General features: G+C 46.5%; 1 protein-coding gene across 1 annotated transcript in view; it reads right to left on the reverse strand.

Moving 5' to 3' along the window:
* HDAC4 (histone deacetylase 4) overlaps positions 1-20,339 on the reverse strand; it is a 280,629-nt gene that overhangs the window by 129,577 nt on the left and 130,713 nt on the right. Inside the window, exon 4 of the mRNA XM_074145465.1 lies at positions 942-1,186. Within this exon, the coding sequence (XP_074001566.1) occupies positions 942-1,186 (245 nt within the window). The remainder of the gene's footprint in view (positions 1-941; positions 1,187-20,339) is intronic.

Here is a 20,339-nt window from a genome sequence, read left to right on the forward strand (position 1 = left end):
ATGAGGTTCAACTGGGCCCACCTCTCCAGCCTGTCCAGGTCGACAGGGTTGTCCACTCCCTGTCCCTGCCCAGGGACAGGGTTGTCCACTCCCAAATATGTCATATCAGTAACAGGGAGCCTAAAAACCCTTCCTGTTTGGTTACGTTCTACTGAAATTAGGCTATGCAAGTTTTCCAACTCCAGATGTAGGTCTTGCAAGTCACCTGTTGGCAGCGTGGCACAGGATTTCTGAACATGCACAGGCAGGGGGATAAGGTTTAACAGGACAACGGCTTACCTGGCTTCCTACTCCCAACATTATCTCAATGTTTTTTATTATCTCAAGATTTGTTTAAATCTTGGTGCTCACATCCCTTTACAAGAGTTCATTCTTTAAACAGGATTATAAAGGATTGAGGGGTCTGGAGAACAAGTCATAGGAGGAGAGGCTGAGGGAACTGGGCATGTTTAGTTTGGAGAAGAGGAGGCTGAGGAGAGACCTCATTGCCCTCTACAACTCCCTGAAAGGAGGGTGTAGAGAGGTGGGTGTTGGCCTCTTCTCCCAAGGGAATAATGACAGGACCAGAGGAAATGGTCTGAAGTTGGGGCAGGGGAGGTTTAGATTAGATATCAGGAAGAATTGCTTTACTGAGAGGGTGGTCAGGCACTGGAACAGCCTGCCCAGGGAGGTGGTGGAGTCGCCATCCCTGGAGGTATTTGAGAAACGTGTAGAGGTGGCGCTTCAGGGCATGCTCTAGTGCCTGAGATTGTTGGGTTTTGTGTGTGTGTGTGTGTGGCTGGACTCGATGATCTCAAAGGCCCCTTCCAACCATGAAGATTCTGTGATTCTGTTATCAAGACCAGAATGGTGTCTCCACCCCCAAAATAAATTAGTACGTGCATCTCCTGGTCAGGGGATGCTCTCAGATGCCACTCAACACAGGGCCACCCATCACTTACTTTGATGTGCTCGTGCAGCTGGGCCTCGTGCTGCCGGGAGAGCTGCTCGTGCTGCCGCTGGAACTCGGCGATGAGGATCTGTCTCTGGATCTGCTGTTTCTGCTTCAGGGCCAGGAGCTCCTGCTGGAGCTGCTGCTCGCGCAGCGTCGGCTCCGTCACAGGCATGGAAAACTGGTGGTCCAAGCGCAGATCCATTGGGACTGAAGTCGGTGCAACTTGCAAGGGCAGTGCCGTGGTCACATCAACTACGATATGAAAACACAACAGCAGAGATGAACATATTCCTCGTTCACACTGGGATCTAAGTTTTTATACAGTGTCTTGCAAAGACCTTGAGGAACCAATCAAGTACAGCCCCGTTAAACTCGCACCATTTTTTAAATGGTAAAAAAAGCACTACAGGAATTCAGAGTTCAAGCGGTTTTCCTTCAGCCACCACCTCCTACAAATACATGCATTTTCTAAAAGCAAAGGACTTCAGTGCATTGCATGTGACCCTTTTTGGTACCACGCCATATCTGCCTATTCAAACACCTATTCATACACCTCTGTTCCACCCTTCTAGCATCGCTTGAAATGAGAAGGCTAAAGATTCATCTAAGACTTCACAGAAAGGCTCAATCTTAACTCACACCGGATCATCGGATGGACTCCTACGCTAAGGAACACGAGGCTCCCACTTTAAAAATCTATGCAGCAAAACACGAACATGCTGTATCCTTCATAACCGCTTTTGGAAAAGAACTTAAGACAAAAAGCAAACGAGTGATGAAGCAACTAGGAAAAATTGCTAATTGCTTCAATGACAAAGTATTCTTACCCCCTGCAACCACTGGCAAGGTGTAGGGGTGTCTCGTGCTGCCGCTGGAACAGGCAGCGGGGATGCTGCGGAGCGGGCAGCCGTGGGAGGCAGGTGCCCGAACGGTGACTGTACAAAGACTTGCCCCTGTCATTCCAACTCCAACTGGGACAAACCCGAAGCACAACCAAGACTAAAGTAGAGAATGGTAGTGTGCCCTCAGCTTCACTGTAAGAGGTGCATACTAAGAGAAGAAAAAAGGGAAAGCTATCACCTCAATTATCTGTGTAGTAAAGATCAGTTGCTTCCCCAAAAAAGAAGGGTCTTGTAAAAAAAGGGCAGCAACAGACATCTACACAAAATACCTGTGCAATAACTGAACTCAGCTTGTTTCTGCTAAAAAAAAAAAATAAAAAAAATGCCATCCCATGAATGACTAAAAATTTCTAAATTCTACCTGAATGACAGTTCCGCATTTCACATGTACTCTGAACACTTGCCACATTTAACGCCTCGCTGTACGGGGCAATCACTCAATAACTCTTCTGATACCTTTCAGTGAACATCACCTGCAAAATAAAAGAGGCTAACCCTTCAAAAACATTGAGCTTCAACAAAACTGGGAAATAAAATGGTTTTTGTTTGTTTTGTTGTTTAATATTTAAGATGTGTTTGTGCAAGCTTAGGAGTGACCATCAGCAGCATCCCTGAAGCTGGATCTGTCACACATCTAAGACCCCACGTTGAAGGGTTACCCGAGGTTTGCCTGGGACTGTGGGGCTCCTGCCTGCCCCTGGGGAAGGCATGAGATTCTCCTGGGGGTAGAGATGCCATCCTACTATGCAGCCAGCAGTACGAGCCACCACGAGGCCAGCCCCAGCAGGACAGACATCCTTCCAAAGCGAAGGCAGTTTTATTATGTGAAAGCTAATTTCTCTCTGCCTACAAACGAACCAGCTCGTGAAGTAAACTCCGATTCAAAAGGAAAAAGCACGGAAAATGTTTAGGAACTGCCGAAGGGTCGAGGAAAAGTTTTACTAAGACAGATGGCCAGTTTTCACCACCTGCATGTCACCCGCAAAAACCCTACTTGAAGAAGAACTTTCATTTTACACAAAATTAAACTCATACTTCACTTCAAGCCTGATCATTAAAGCCTAGGTCTGATTTTGGTCACCTCTTCATGGATGCAAGACAGAAGCACGGAACAGGTTGACTGCATTCTTCCAAGCAGGGTGTCCTCAAAGTCGAGGTCACTTGAAATCAAGTGTAAATTGTTAGAAACAAAGGAGGACCCGGCACCGAGTGCAGCACGCAGCCCTGGTCACACAAGCGACTTCGCTGTCACCCTTCTGTACCATCCTCTGGAGAGAGCCACAGTGATGAGCAGCAAATGCCTACACACACCATCACAAACTCTACCAGGACATTAATATCATCAATCCCAGCGGAAGAGTTTTAATAGGTTTTCCCCAAGTGCTATCCGTGTATTTGGTTTTGCCAGTAACTGGCGCAGAAGAAGTTGATGCTGATAAAATCTGAAGCTAAATAAAGCATAGAGGCACAGAAAAGAGAAAATAATAAAAAAAACCAAACAAACCAACAGTGGAGCAATTTAGAAAATTCTGAGGTGTTCCCAAAATGCACTGCCAAGGGCAAGGCCACAATGCAGGGACAGGGACCACAGGAAAGGCAACTCCATCCTAGATCACAGCTCCTTGGAAGGGGGCACATTGAGCAAAGTGGTGGGGTTTTAAAAAGCAGAGCCAGGCTAATGCTGCTGGAGCTGAAGGGGGAAAACAAGCAAAGGATATCACGTACCAAGTGATGAATGTAGAAATGTTGCTTTGTCTATGCAAGACCCATTTCAGGGAGAACATCACCACTTCTTCAAAAGCAGAGAAATATAGCTTAGCAGCAAAATACAGCTCAGTGTAAGGAAAGGAAAACGCGGTGAAGAAAATTCCTATTGCTTTTGTTTGAAAATAAAGATGCAAGAAAAGAGGGGGTGGCCTATACAGACAAAATTATCTGAACTGGATACTGGAACTCCTGCAAGTTTCTGGAGAAGAGAGGCCGTGGATTCCTGCACCTCACAGCAGGTCCCACAGGCCGGGAAAGCAACACCACCCACCCGCTCCCTGAGCCACAGCAGACACCCCCGCCACGATGTCCCTACACCCTGCTTCCTGCTGTCACCTATGTCCCTCCTGAAGAAGGCAGCAGGAGCGCAGCACACGTGCAAGAGCAGCTGCTTCCCCCTCCCTACGCTCAGCTCGGGCCAAGAAGGAGGAGACTTTTTCTTTTTGGATGGAAACATTTTCTGCAAAAGGTCACATTACTGGAAGTGTTGCTATTTTTCAACCCACAAGCTCTTCCCTCCACTTCCCTATTGTTTTCCTTCCTGTGGCCTTTTCCCCTCGCCCCTCTGTCTCCCCCGCAGGACCAGAGCCGGGATTCCTCGCCATGGGTCACTGAGCCACGGCCAGGGATTCCCAGGGAGACCCTATAGCCCCTTCCAGTCCCTAAAGCGGCTACAGGAGAGATGGGGAAGGACTCTTTATGAGGAGTGGATGGGTAATGGTTTTAAACTGAAAGAGGGGAGATTTAAAGTAGCTATTAGGAAGAAATTCTTTGCTGTGAGGGTGGTGAGAGCCTGGCCCAGGTTGCCCAGAGAAGCTGTGGCTGCCCCTTCCCTGGAGGGGTTCAAGGCCAGGCTGGATGGGGCTTTGAGCAACCTGCTCTAGTGGGAGGTGTCCCTGCCCATGGCAGCGGGGTTGGAACTAGATGATCTTTAAGGTCCCTTCCAACCCGAACTATTCTATCGTTCTATTTCAAGGAGACAGCCATGCTCTTGCTTATAGATAACCACCCAAACCCACCTAAACAACATGTTCCTAAGCCCTCCTCGGGAATGGACAATGATCTCCTGCATGGTCAGTACCGGGGTCAGCCCTTTCCCATTCCTGCCCATGGAGCATCCCTATGGCACACGCTGCAGCCGCTCGCACAGAAAAACCCCCTCATCCATTTTCCCTGCACACCAGTGGGTGCTGACAGCTTGGAACCAGCCCTGTGGAGGCCACCTCGTTTCACGGGCTATCGCTTCAGAAAGTTCTCATCTCAGATAGCATGCTTTAAATTAGGTTTAGATCCAGGTTTGCCAGGATTTCAGTATTTCAGAGTGGCAAAAGAATGTTTTGGAGTCCTCGGGCACTGCTTAAGCTCAGGCAACCCCATAAGGGGGTTATAGATATAGGTTGCCCTATATCTATACAGTACCTGCCCCAGCAGCACAGCATATGGGGCAAGAGGTGCAATCTGAAACCACCATGTGTCCCCAAGACGGTGGGAAATGGGATGCTTCTTGGAAAAGTACAAGAGTAAAGTTTCCGTGCCAGCAAAAATCCCATTACTATGTTGGATCCTTACAGAAACTGGGGAGAGAGAGAGAATGAAAGAGAGTTCTAATGCAGACTAGGTATTTGTAGCTATTTGGTCAAAACCAAAAAAAAAAGCCCCCCAAAAGCAATCCACCTTTGAGAATACGAGGCACTGTGGCTATCAAAAATCCAATGTGACCAGCTGCATACAGATATTATATCCCGAGCATTACTGATGTAATTACTGTATATTACAGAAGACGTACAGTGATTATTCCTGGAATAGCAGCAATTTTATCGGATGGCAAATCTAGGGAAACTCCAGGGGCTGCCGTACTATCTCACCACGGGCAGCAGCTTTCCAGAACAAATTAGATCCACCTTTAAAAGATCAGCTGAAGCAGAACTGTACAACTCCGCTCTGTCTTATCCCACCGAATCAAACATATAGCGATTGCTCCAACATAAGGACATAGACAGACCTGACCACCAGCAATCCATGGGATCCATGTGGAAATGATGTCCAGGCAAGCGCTCGATACAGACACAAGCACAGCATTGCTGGAGCTCTCCTATTACTCCCCCCACCCCTTCCCAAATTTATAGATAAATACCCCAGAGCTCCAAAACTCCCCAAAGATAATCTCGAGTATGACTTAATGCAACTTTATGGCCCCCAAGGCTCCAGGAGAGCTCGAAACAGTTAATCCTAGGGATCAAACCCAATGAGTCAGTAAACCAAAGAGCGCAGCAGGCTCCGTGAATCATAAGGCTTTTAAATGCATTGACTATTTTTATGTCCAGATAAAGATTTCGGAGCACCTGGCAATAACATCTCCCATCTTTTATACACGTGGATTAAAGGTCAGCGTTACTAAGACGGAGGCAGCAGTCACTTGCTCCTGCTTACCCGGTCTCCGCGTAAATCTGTTTACCTTCAATACAGCTCACTGAATTTGTCAACGCTATTCAGGCTAAATGCAATTTTCCTTGAAACTTGCATGCTTTTTTCCTACACACACCTTTATGATCCAAACACTGTGTTTCCTAAAAGCAGAAAATAAAAGCTTTCAACATGTTAAAATAAATCCAATTCCAGCTAGGAGCAATACACTACTACCGTGTGATCACTACTACTTGTGATTGCATCTTCTGATCCATGACTCCTGCTTGGCTCCCAAATAAGAGCCTTAACGTGCCCCGTGCTGGATAACGGTCCCAAGAAAACTCGACAAACCTCCGATTTCCCATCCAAAGGGACTCATCCCCCCTGAAATGCCTGATGGGCGGGCACGGGGCACCAGCTGCGGAGATCACGACCACAATTCCCATTCAGAGTCTCGGCGGAGGCTGCGTCATCCCCGACTTTTACTATTTCAGTCTCAAAATACCCCTATTTGAAATGCCATGAGCTCCCCACAGAAGTGGAGAGCGCTTCTGACCTACGGAGCCCTCCTGAAAACAATAAAACCTTCTCTGCTTAATGAACACATCATCAAAACAAAAAAGCCTGTATTCTTATGAATATTTTATGGTAGACTAGAAAATTGCTTTTATAGGTTCTGCCTTGAGAACACATTAATACAATCAGATTCATGACGTTAGCAAAAGCACAAAGACTATATTCAGAGTTTTAATGAGAAATGCCAAACCCATGAATTAGAAGACAAGATGGTGATTATTAATAATAAACGCATGTTCTGCCTGCCTTTTCCTTCCCTGTAGGAATGGAAGGAGAAAACAGGAGGAATTTTAATTATTTTTTTTTTCCCTAACCTAGGCACGTAGGGATTTTTTTATGGTCGAGTTACTATTATTTTTATACCAAGTTAGAAACACTCTGCTGTTTTTTCCCCGCCCAAAATAAATAAAACATGGCTGTGCATCAAAGACTGCCTGTGTGTTGTACGTTAATTAAGACCTAAAGCATCCCAGCCCCCATCGATCGCTGGCACAGAGCGGCCTCCTGGTTGAGATTGTAAATTTGACATCTCGCAGCTTGTCCCTAACACCGCTGAGTGGAAGCAATCTTAAATACATTTAAGGTGTTACCTGCTGTAAACAAACTGATAACCTGAAACTCGAAAGCAAGGGTGAAATTTCTACAAAAAAACCCGTTTGATATTAAAAATCATTTCACATAAAGGCTGCAGACCAACACGTTATCAGGTCAGTCATACATTGAGTTTCTTCCATGCTCCAAAATGGAAAATAGCTTCTCTAAAGGTACCGAGCATTTTTGGATGGGATTAAGGGAAGGTAATCTGTATTTTCTTCCCCTTCTCTGATACAGCATTTTCATTCAAGCACTTAGAAGACTGAAATACAGGAGTCAGTCCTGAAAACACACTGAAACATACGTTAAACCAAAATTTCAGTACGAGGCAGACCCAGGATATTTGAAACAAAGATTTAAATTCAAATCTTGTTTCAGCATAATCTTTACTTAAGCTAAACTTTAAAAATATTTCTCAAACCAGTTTTGTTTCTTTTTAAAAAATCAAAAGCTGTTGCCAGAAACTATTTTTTTCCTTTATTATTTCTTTTTTTAACCTAAGCAGCACAGAAAACCGACTCTCTCCCATTTTAAAAAAAAAGTCATCTTCAAATGGAAAGTGCGTGAAACATTTTGCCGAAGACCTCCCTCCCTCCCTCCCTCCAGCGCAGAGCGAGTCCCGTTGCATTCGCCCAGCTCCTTCCCAGCCACCCTGCTCCTCTTTACTCGGCAATTCCCTTCGGCTCAAAGGGAGAAATCACATCAACCTCCCCAGATCTGCTGCACAAGGCTGGGTGCAAGCATCCCATCAAGGCTGGAGGGGAAAAAAGCAGCACACACCCGTCCCGGCAGCCCCAGTAGGATATATAGTATGGACATACCACCACGTGTCTGGACAGTGAGCTTAGGAGACAGAGTGCATAAAACCCCAATAAAAGAGCATTTGGGCTCCCACAGTAACTCTAGTCCCTGGTGCCTTTCCAAATGGCCACACACCAGGGAGGGGACGCTCCTCCGGGTGGCTGCGGCAGAACCTCCCCGGCCAGAGCTCTGCTTTGAAACCATCGACTCCCCTTCTCCCCCGCCTCTCCATCTCCCATCCTCTCCGGACTTGGGCTTTATTTCTAACTAATGAGTTCGCTTTCTAATTACTGGCGCCCAAGCATTGCCCTCCGGGCAGATTCTGCCAATACCGGCACATCAGCCTTTGAGCACGCACACGCACGCACAAAACCCATCAATACAACAGCAAGAACCCGTGCTCAGCATCCCCAGGCTCTCGGGTGCTGCCATCGGAGACAACCCCCCGCCGCCCCGCTGAACCAGCGCCGTGCCAGCACGGCACCAGGCGTGGGACACCGAGCAAGCGTGCGTGCACAGACCTCCCCCCTAAGCATTAATTTTCAGCTGCTTTCATCCCGGGGCAGAAGCAATAAAAAAAAAAAAAAATAAAATAAAAAAAATAAAAAAAACCCCATGTGTTTATTCCACTGACTTGATTTCCCGGGATCTGCCCTTGCTGTCTGGCAGAAGCTTTTGAGTTTTAAAAAAATTCCCTGTGTTTTGCAAAGCCTTCAGATACGGGTTCGTTGTCAGCGGAGAAGCCCTTGGCGTACCAGAAGCCCAGCGCGGGCAGGCTTCAAAGCCGCAAAACGCCGTTTCTAAAACCTTCATTTTGCTTAAAATCAGCCTGGAAATGAGGCAAGGAGCGACTGCCGGGCTTCAAGCGCCACCGAGGGACTGTTTGCGGTGGTTTATTCTGGAAGGAAGATTTGTGTTATTTGAGCGTTGCTGGATTACGATGATTTAAGTTGTGTGTGTCCCCCCTGTCCCCCGTCCCCCCCGGGAGGTGCCGGCGTGTCCCCCCCCGCAGCCAGCCCGGCGGCTGGGCAGCCCAGGCACGCTCCGCCAGCAGGGCTTCCACTGCCCAAAATGTCAAAACTCACCGAAACGCGAAGAGACGGTGAGATCAGAGCTATTAATAGACACCAGCTACTGCAGTATCCGACTGCAGTGCCAGGATCAAAGCAGCGTATTTTGTGCGTGAAGCGGAACATCGGAGAGGCGGCCACGGCGCAGCACCCTCAGAGAACCTGGGGTTTAGGTGGTTTTAATCTGCAGCACGCTAGGTGCCCCAAATATATGAAAAAGAAATTAATAGGTGAGGGGAACACTCCCCCACACGTTACCGTCTATATATTCAGCTTAAGCTCTTGAAAAGATTTCATCAGGTTGTACTCGAGGAGCCCCAAACCTTGTCCAGGACTCCACGCGGGTGGTAGGAGCAGGAGGTGCCTGTGTGGCAGCACCCAGGACACCAACAGCCTCTGCAGCACACCGAGAGCATCATGTGGGAGCAGGATGAAGGCATAGCCCTGCCACATCCCTCCATGAATTCATACCGCACCAGGGCAAAATAAAGGACTACGTGCAGAGCCGGGAAGGTGGGGTGCTGTGGGACAGCAAGGAGAAGCACTTCATTATCTCCACTTTACTGATTACAAAATCACAGAATCTTTGTGGTTCGAAGGGACCTTTGAGATCATCAAGTCCAACCACACACACACACAAAAAAAAAAAAAAAACCAACAGTCTCGGGCACTAGAGCATGCCCTGAAGTGCCACCTCTACACATTTCTTAAATCCCTCCAGGGATGGCGACTCCACCACCTCCCTGGGCAGGCTGTTCCAGTGCCTGACCACCCTCTCAGTAAAGCAATTCTTCCTGATATCTAATCTAAACCTCCCCTGCCCCAACTTCAGACCATTTCCTCTGGTCCTGCCATTATTCCCTTGGGAGAAGAGGCCAACACCCACCTCTCTACACCCTCCTTTCAGGGAGTTGTAGAGGGCAATGAGGTCTCCCCTCAGCCTCCCTGGGCAGCCCATTCCAAGGCTTAATAACCCTTTCAGTGAAGAAATTCTTCCTAATATCCAATCTGAACCTCCCCTGGTGCAACTTGAGGCCATTTCTTCTTGTCCCATCGCCTGTGACTTGGGAAAAGAGACCAACCCCCCCCCCGGCTACACCCTCCTTTCAGGGAGTTGGAGAGAGCAATAAGGTCTCCCCTCAGCCTCCTCTTCTCCAGGCTGAACACCCCCAGCTCCCTCAGCCTCTCCTCACAAGACTTGTGCTCCAGACCCCTCACCAGCTCCGTTGCCCTTCTCTGGACACGCTCCAGCCCCTCAAGGTCTTTTTTGTGGTGAGGGGCCCAAAACTGGACACAGCCCTCGAGGTGGGGCCTCACCAGTGCCCAGTCCAGGGGGACCATCACTTCCCGAGTCCTACTCCCCACGCTGTTCCTGACACAGGCCAGGATGCTGGTGGCCTTCTTGGCCATCTGGGCACACTCCTGGCTCATGTTCAGCCCACAGTTGACCAACACCCCCAGGTCCTTTTCTGCCGGGCAGCTCCAGCCACTCTGCCCCAAGCCTGGAGCGCTGCAGGGGGTTGGTGTGACCAAAACAACCTTTATTCTCCCAAAGGCAAGGACCAAGATCCCAGGTGGGTTTATTTGGGGCTGGAATTACACACCTCGCTTAAGCATCACAGTGCAGCGAGGCGGAGAAGTCAGGCCACTGTTTCACCCCGAGATCAGAAAGCGGTCCTCGCTTAGAGGGACAGGCCAGTCCTCTGCTCATGACGGGGCCATAAGGACAAACATCTCTAGCGGCGCTGGCAGCGGAGCCATCCCTCGAGAGCAGGCAGGTCAGCACACCGCAGCCACCGGTATTTTTGCACAGCCTGCTACGGCGCTGCGTGGGTGAAGGCACAGGCAGCCTGGATCCTTTCCTGGCGCACAGGCTCCGAGTAAACAGCAGCTGAGGTTTCCTCCAAGCACCACACATGCTGCAGTTCAGCAAGGGCTGGAGTCGTTCCCCGCTATGAGAATATTTCACGCGGCATGAATGGGAACCAAAATTAATCATCCCATCACCCACTGAAACACATTGTGAGGCACGGCACCGTAGGCAACAGATGGAGCTTTAAATGTCACTCATTCATTGCAAAGAAACTTTTTGCTGATTACTATTGAGACCCGAAGACATAATAAAGGCGCAGTGATTCTGCATTTCTAGAACCAGCTTTTTTGATCCTAATACCTTCCCTGAAAAGATCTCTTTAGCATTTTTTCAAGAAATTTATGAGAGATCTACATACAAATTTTATTCGCGACAACGAGAAAGCCAAAACTTGAAGAGCAGCCCACTTATCCTACTTTCTTCATCTCACATTAAAAAAAAGTCTCTTTACTTGAAGAAAAAAGAAAAACCTCAAAAATCCATCAACAATAGACAGAAAATATCATTTCACAGTGTTTACCTGCTCGCAACCTATATACATCAGAGTTTGGAAAAAAAATAAAGTTTCATGCAAAATATGTGGATCTTACAGGCCACAGGCATTTCTGATGGTCCCGTCTAAAGGACTGCAAATTACTTCCAACTCTTTTGACCGGGGGCTGCAGCACCACCCTGATCTCCTGAGCACCTTCAGCATTGTGTCCCGCCACAGCAGGGAAGCCAAACGCTTCACAAATAACATAGGGCACTGCCAAACATACAAAATATAATAAATAAGTCCTTAACAAGAATGTGAAGAGCGCCTCTGAGAAAGCCAGGAATGAAACCTTCATTGCACAGATGTCTCCACCAGATAAGCCTGTGCAGGATAGAGGAGCTCCAAAGGAGACACTCAAGTTTCACCGCCTCCTTTGCAGTCATTACTACTACTACTACTCTGTCTTGTTGTTTTAACCAACAAATTCTTTAACAAATGAGCATCTTGGATGATGCCAGAGCTTTTACTGAAATTCAAGACAATGGAATAAAAAAATAGTGCAAATACCTTGGACGGTTTCTTACTTTAGACTTTATACAGCACGGTTTCCTTGCATGCTGAGGGGCAGACAACCAAAATCCCAAGTTTCCATAGGAAAAAGCATCCAAATAAATAGTAATAAACACCAGAAAACAAAACAAAAAATATACATCCCTTCTTAAAAGGCATTCCTGGGAATATAATTTCATCGGCCTCCTTGTTTCAAGGATTATCCGGTAATTGAACCTCTTTGATCCATCTGTCTCACTGCTGTTGGTAGAAGAAACTTCTCCCCTTACCAGATAGCCAAGCCGAAAAAGCAGGTTGAAGTAAGATCTGATATACTTCTGAAGAGACAGACCCACACGGATTTCTCATATACTTCTCTCTAATCTCACTATGAACATCCTTCAAGGGAAAGTGTTACTTCAGAAAAGAGAATTAAACGTGGAGGAGATGGAGCAGGAGCCTGCAAGTCTCATCCTTAGATTATACATGAAAAACTCCCCATGAGGGGGGAAAAAAAAATAAAAATATCTACCCAGCCAGATACTCATGGGTGAGTTTGAGGGACACACATCAAAGGTAGGGTTACACAAATACCTGGACCTTCGTTTGGGGTTCTTTCGGGAGCCTGGTAAAGCAGTGACCTCTATATCAGCAAGAATAAAAGCCAGCAGATGAACTAGCAACAGAGTAGGAGCGGCAGGAGTTAACCAGTGAACTTTCAGGAGGGCAGGAGACATCACCACTCCTCCTCACTAGGATGCATGGAGGAAGAATTGTTTTCCCATTGTAGCCACTGTCAAAGCACAGTGGTGCCACTCACTTAGAGGGAGGGGATCCTGGGGCAGAGCGGGCAAGATGATGTGATGAGAACCGAAGTGAAGGTTTGCTTGCAAGTAGAGATGGTGCCAGCTGGTGAACAGCCAGGCCATTCAAAAAGGAGCTGTGTGATAAAAGCAGTTATGGCTACAAGGAAACGCTGTCAGCTTCCTAAAGACATCGAGACGAGCTAGGCAATCAAAGTCACCAGAAGGAAGGCTGGTCCTCTGCCAAACCCACGCAGAGAGCCCGTGGCCAGCCCCCGCTGCATCCTACCGGCTTCTGAGGCAAGAGAAGGGAATCGTTATTGTTAACAGAAGAAAAAGCAGCAGCACAAATATTGCTGAAGCCAGGTCTGGGCACCACCAAGGGAAAGCGCCCAGCAGAGCAGAAGCAACCCAGCAGTCTCCGGAATCAGCAGCCGGCGACTCCACGAGAACGGGAGCTTTAACAGACAGCTCAAGATCTAACGTACCGATTTATTGGGAAATTAAGCCACGGTACGTTAACTCCAGGTGAAACAAAAGACAAGGTGAAAGAAAATTCTTAGCAATTACCAGTCCCCGTGATATATGCTATAGTTTTATTAAAAAAGACATATCCTGGTCTTTTTTAAACACCAAACAAATGAACGGTTGTTAATAACCAGCTAGTCAATTCATTTCTGCCACCAGTCAAGGGACTCCCAGCTGTACAAAAAGGCCCCAAATGTGCGATGCAATCTCCTCCAGCATGGAGCAGGGGGGGGGGAAGTGGAAAAAAAAAGAGTAAAAGCGGCAAAACCAGCAGCTAAATAGCAAACTGTAACAGGAAAGCATTCAGTAGCTCTCAAAAAATCTCATGGATTGCTCAAAGGCTGCAGTGTTTCAGCATTTTATTAGAAACCCAGACCCTGGTCCAAGAAGACAAGCATATGTTCAAACGGGCAAGTAGCCCACAGCTTTCTGTTAGCCCACTCTCTCAAGGCTTTTGCTTTCAAAAAACCCATATACCGGGGTACCTCAGCTGCTGCAAGGGCCCAGGATGTTACTTGTTACCCACTCAAAATGATTAAGATGCGTAGAAAAAAAAATACTCTATTTTAGGAGCATTTTAAACACTAGTAGTTTTCTAGAGAAATTGAGGTAACCTCAAAATATTCAGATTCCGCGACAACATAGAGAAATTGCACCAAAGGACTTTCTCATTCCTGCAAAATGCACAGGTGTTTTCGGTCACTTCATGCAAACACTACAAAACACACACCTGATTTCTTTTTTTTAAAAAAAAATCCTTTTCTTTTTTTTAAAGATGCATCAGACGAAGTGAACGTATTTAAATACAGCAAGTTGATAAGGGAGTAATTACAAAATCCCTTTCTCAAGGAAGCCCATCGGTATGAGTGTGGGCTAACAGGAAGAATCAGCCTTTCCACTGCCACTACCAAAATTCTAAAGGACAATGGAAGATTTCCCCCGCATCCCCCATTCCAGCAGCACTCCACAGAATCATAGAATTGTCTAGGTTGGAAGGGACATTCAAGATCATCTAGTCCAACCACCAACCCAACAATGACAAAACCATCACTAAACCATGTCCCTAAGCCCTATGTCTACCCGTCTTTTAAATCCCTCCAGGGATGGTGCCTCAACCACTTCCCTGGGCAGCCCATTCCAAGGCTTAATAACCCTTTCCGTGTCAAAATTCTTCCTAATATCCAATCTGAACCTCCCTGGCACAACTTCAGGACATTTCCTCTTGTCCCATTGCCTGTTCCTGGGGAAAAGAGACCGACCCCCCCTGGCTACACCCTCCTTTCAGGGAGTTGGAGAGAGCAATAAGGTCTCCCCTCAGCCTCCTTTTCTCCAGGCTGAACACCCCCAGCTCCCTCAGCCTCTCCTCACAAGACCTGTGCTCCAGACCCCTCACCAGCTCCGTTGCCCTTCTCTGGACACGCTCCAGCCCCTCAAGGTCTTTTTTGTGGTGAGGGGCCCAAAACTGGACACAGCCCTCGAGGTGGGGCCTCACCAGTGCCCAGTCCAGGGGGACCATCACCTCCTGAGTCCTACTCCCCACGCTGTTCCTGACACAGGCCAGGATGCTGGTGGCCTTCTTGGCCACCTGGGCACACTGCTGGCTCATGTTCAGCCCACAGTCCACCAACACACCCAGGTCCTTTTCTGCCGGGCAGCTCCAGCCACTCTGCCCCAAGCCTGGAGCGCTGCAGGGGGTTGGTGTGACCCAAGGGCAGGACCCGGCACTTGGCCTTGTTGAACCTCATCCCACTGGCCTCAGCCCATCCAGCCAGCCTGGCCAGATCCCTCTGCAAAGCCTTTCTACCCTCATGAGAAGGTTTCCCAATGTCAGTGAAGACTCTCGCTCAAAGCAAGCTTTTCCTTGGCATTAATGCACAAGCCCCTGGCATCAGCATGGCCTTTTCAACAAGGAACAAAAACTCAGCGCTCATTCTGCTGAAAATATCCCCAGTCCGTGGAGGCCAGAACATCCTTTTCTTTGGTCAGTATTGGACAGGCACTGCTTCCCATACACATGGGGAGCCAGAGTGACGTTGGGATGAGTTTTAACACCACAGATGTACAACAGCACAACAGTTACGATCCAGGTTTGATTCTAACAGTTTTACATATTTTCACAGGAATATCTTTTTAAAATCCGCTTTAAACCTGCCTTCTCCAGAAAGCCGCAGTGTAACAAGAAACACCTCTATGAATGAACTTATTCTTTTAAAAGGACAAGTTAATTTTGTTGCTACAAGTTTCTAGAATTAAAGTTCTTTTTTTTTTTTTTTTTTTAATTAAAGAACGTATGCTGGTTGGTGGCCTGCTGTGTCTATTAGAAGCTTCACAACCCATCTGTTGAGCAGTGTTTCAGAAAGCGGTAAGAGGACTGCCGTCAATGCTAGCCCATCCCATGCATGACAGTCCTTACACAATCAGTCACAGAATCATACAGGGTTGGAAGGGACCTCTGGAGATCATCTAGTCCAACCCCCTGCCAAAGCAGGTCCACCCAGAGCAGGTTGCACAGGAACGTGTCCAGGTGGGATTTGAATGTCTCCAGTCATGATGTTGAGAACGACATTTGAATTTAGCAAAACATCACTTATATAAATGGTAGTGTCAAGCACGTAAAATGGCCATCTCCCGCTTTTCCCAACAGCAACCAAAGGTGGAGCACAAGATGGCTATTCTCCCCCTGCTCCCCAAAGATTGTCCTTCAGCTACAGTAAGGAGCACTACTACCAAACACTACTGTGTAAAAAACAAGGAAACAAATCAACATGTGTTTTATAAGGCTCACAAAAGTATTTTGCCTAAAAAATAAGCACTTTGTCCCCTCCCTGCATCCTTATTGTATTGGATGAACTCCAACTGAAGAGCAAGGACAATGACACTCCTGTGCCTGCCACCCCAGGGCTCTGTAGAGAAGATGGAAGGGAAGGACAGACAGTCAGTGCTCCCCAGTCTAATCTGTACTGCTGGAGAAACAACACACCTAAGGAAGGGTGGATGAACAAGGATAAACACCCACATGAGTTCCCACTTCCTCTCCTATTTCCTTCATTGTACTTTCATCACCTTCTCTGTCGCAGCCATCACTCTCAAAAGCCTTGGTAGCATGCTTAGAGTAGACAGATGGGCATTAGTTGGGTACAGAAGTTAAAGACTCCCCTTTGTTTTGACCCCCCCCCCCCTTTTGGAAATTTCCTAAGCGAGCAGCATTCAAGCTGAAGACAAATCATTCCCCGCTGTATAAAATTTGGGTTACATCTACACTACACCTACTACAACCAAAGTAAGATGTGAGCATCACTGAATTTCACTGAATTTCACTGAATTTTTTTTAGAGTTGGAAGGGACCATATAGATCATCTAGTCCAACTCCCCTGCTGAAGCAGGATTGCTTAGAGAATGCTACTCAGGACTGCGTCCAGGCGGGTCTTGAAAATCTCCAAAGAAGGGGACTCCACCACCTCCCTGGGCAGCCTGTTCCAGGGCTCTGTCACCCTCACCGTGAAGAAATTCTTTCTCATATTCGAGTGGAACCTCCTATGTTCCAACCTGTGCCCGTTGCCCCTCGTCCTGTCACTGGAAACCACTGAAAAGGGTCTGGCTCCCTCCTCCTTCAACCCACCCTTGAGATACTTATAGGCATTAATAAGGTCTCCCCTCAGCCTTCTCTTCTCCAGACTAAAGAGTCCCAGCTCTCTTAGCCTTTCCTCATAAGGGAGATGCTCCAATCCCTTAATCATCTTTGTTGCCCTTCGCTGGACTCTTTCCAGTAGTTCCCTATCCCTCTTGAATTGGGGAGCCCAGAACTGGATGCAATACTCCAGTTGTGGCCTCATCAGTGCAGAGTAGAGGGGGATCATCTGCTCTGATGAATTCATCACTGCTCTGATGAATTCTGGATTTTGCTTTTTAAAAACGCAAGTGTCAAACTCCATTTAGGTGTAGTTCATGCAAAAATGGTGTTTTTATTAAAAGGAACACGGTCTTGATATAATTAACTACAAACATCATCATAGCTAAACTTGGATTCTTTCAAAACATTTCCACAAAGAGTTGTTTTTCTTCCGTAGAACGTAAGAAAGGTCAGGTGGTTTTCTCACTGTGTTCATCTAGCAAAGTTGCTTCCTTAAACCAAATCTTTAATGCTAAAGCATCTCCTTTGCTGCCTGTTGCTATTTGGAGAACAAAATGCCCTGCTCTTCCAATTCCAGCGCAAGCTCCTGCGCACCACCCAGCCTGTGCGTGTGCCAGCTAATGTAAAACCCAAATCACGGCATGCAGCTAAAGAACTCCAAAAAATGGTGAAACCAAAGAGAATAAAGACTGACACAGTCTTAATGAACTACTCCATGAAATTTTAAGAGTGGTATCTAATGTAAGTCAGGCAGACATCAATGCCTTCAGGAACCCGCAGCTGATCTTGAGCAGAGCAAGCAGATCAGAGACTCTTGCCTGGGGACCTCCCGTTGTGGGCAGGCATTACTCCAGAGTCCCACGCCCAGGAGCACATTTCAGCTCCACATCAGAAGACCAGCAATTGGATGGCTTATTTCTGTTGGGCAACTACTTCAGACTGTGAAGCCTGGACCCAACTATAGGGTTTCCAGACTGTGGCAAGTTAAATGATGCCTACCTACTTATGGAGTAGGCTACAGCTCTGCTCCAGTTACATTCAGGCAACAAACTTCTCTGCCAAAGGGTTGACTGTAGCCTGGTTCTTCCACAAAAAAAAACCCAAAAAACCAGGACGTTGTGAGAAGCCCAAAGGCAAGAGACTTAAAATATATATAAGGATGGAGATCCTATATGTATCCTTACCTAAAATAAAAAAAAAAAAAAAAATAAAAATTACTGACTTTTCAGAGCACTTCAAAAAGATAAAAGATTTTGCCAAGAAACTAGAGAAGATTCAGTGATTCAGCCGACCTAGGCTTCAGGGCACTTGGTTACGAAGGGGAAATATGGACAAAAGGCATTCAGAAAACTTTAACAAAGAGATAAAAAGGACACCCAGGCAAGCAACCGAGGAACAGCTAGAGGAGGCAAGCTGGAAAGGAAAGCTTTTAAAAGCAAGTTTAAGAAGGTTACAGTTGATTTAGCAGTAACTGGAGACAAGTAAAGGCAAAAATTATTTGCCTATAACTTCTCTGAAATAGTACACAACCTGGTCACTACCAAGAAATGAGGCTACAAAACAATGTCAGCGGGACATTCATTTTTGCATTAGGGTTGCTTTCAGGAGCCCCATATTTGGGACCCACATTGTATGGGTGGACCCACCCAAAACGTATGCGCGGATCCACCAACAGCCTTGAAATGCTTCTCAGCTAAAGACAAAAGGCTGCAGGGAGGAGAATGAAGCTGATCACGAGGCAGAGCTTGCATTGATCATCCCCTTTTACTGAAAAGGTTTGGAGAAGGATTATTATGAAACTCCCCATCCATTTGCAGTCTTCTGTGCACATTCGCAAACTTAGCGTCTTCATTGATAAAGATTGTGAGAAGCAACACATCTGGAAAATCAACAGAAGGCCTTCAGATCCCCTAATCTTCAGATTAGGGGATGCACAAAGGACCACAGGGATGATGTGGCTCCCTTAAGGTCTGTCTTAGAATCTTAGAATCGTTCAGGTTGGAAAAGACCCTTGGGAACATCGAGTCCAACCATCAACACCACTCTACAAAGTTCTCCCCTATACCATATCCCCCAACACCACATCTAAACGACTCTTAAACACATTCAGGGATGGTGACTCAACCCCCTCCCTGGGCAGCCTGTTCCAGCGTCATTCCAGTGTCTTCAGACCTTAAGTAGTTTTTCTTATAGCACCCTACAATAACTGAAACGTGACAAAAATGGGACATTCAGTTCTTGCATTTACTTCAAATACCCCTTCACAAAAAATTGTTACAAAGAAGGTATCCAAAGCTAAGCAAACAATCACTACCAAAACTTTCTTTTGATAAAATACTTGTTTGATACTAATAGACAATTAATCCCTTCTCTATCAAGCAAGGCACATTTTACATGAATAGCAGTTTATTTTTAGGCCACTGTAACTAAGGACTGTGTATTCTACAGCTTCCTCCCTCAAGTGTATGGAACCTATTCTTAGCCAATGTTTTTCAAGAAATGCTAGAAATCCATTTGCATATAACACTTTTTGTAATTTTTCTTTTGTGCAACACAAAGTTGCAAAATATTTGCTGCTGCTGAAGAAGGAAACAGCACTTCTGCAAGCTGCTTGAGAGCTTGCTTAGCTCCATTGTACCTATTGCCTTTGTGATACCATTCTGTATTAAAGCCACCAACACCGTAGTTTTTGTTTCTGAAACATATCAAGTTATAAGAAACATTATCAGATACTACTTCTCTCGTTTAGAATAAATACCTTATAAAATTACTTCTCCTTAATGTGTAGTTACCTTAATGTGCTGTCATTTAAATAAATTCTGAACTTACAGTGGTTTTTTGGTGTTTTTTTTTTTTTTTCCTTCTTACAGAGCAAAGAATTTATCCATTAAAATATATACCCGAAAGATTACAGAAACAAGTCATCCTTGCAAGGAAAGCCAGAACGTTTGAAATATTCATAAAACACAACAGCATATGTGAAAACGAGCTGCTTAGCTCTCTTTAGAACATCATCCTCTGAAAAAACCAGTTTTGCTCATAAATCCTAAAAAAAAGAGACAGGGTATAAAGCGAATTTTACTGCTAAATAGCACTGATAAAAGCTTATGGTTCCAGTAATACCAGTAACTAGTTTTCAAGAGGTGTGTTGAAGAAATAGACCCCTTCCTAGAACTAGATCTGCTGGAGAGCAGCTCTGAGAAGAAAGACCTGGGAGTCCTGGTGGACAACAGGATGACCACGAGCCAACAATGTGCCCTTGTGACCAAGAAGGCCAATGGCATCCTGGGGGGCATCAGGAAGAGTGGGACCAGCAGGTCGAGGGAGGTCATCCTCCCCCTCTGCTCTGCCCTGGGGAGGCCCCATCTGGAGCACTGGGTCCAGTTCTGGGCTCCCCAGTTCCAGAAGGAGAGGGAACTGCTGCAGA

Source organism: Numenius arquata, chromosome 3, assembly GCF_964106895.1.
Source record: "Numenius arquata chromosome 3, bNumArq3.hap1.1, whole genome shotgun sequence".
Classification (NCBI taxonomy): Eukaryota; Metazoa; Chordata; class Aves; order Charadriiformes; family Scolopacidae; genus Numenius; species Numenius arquata.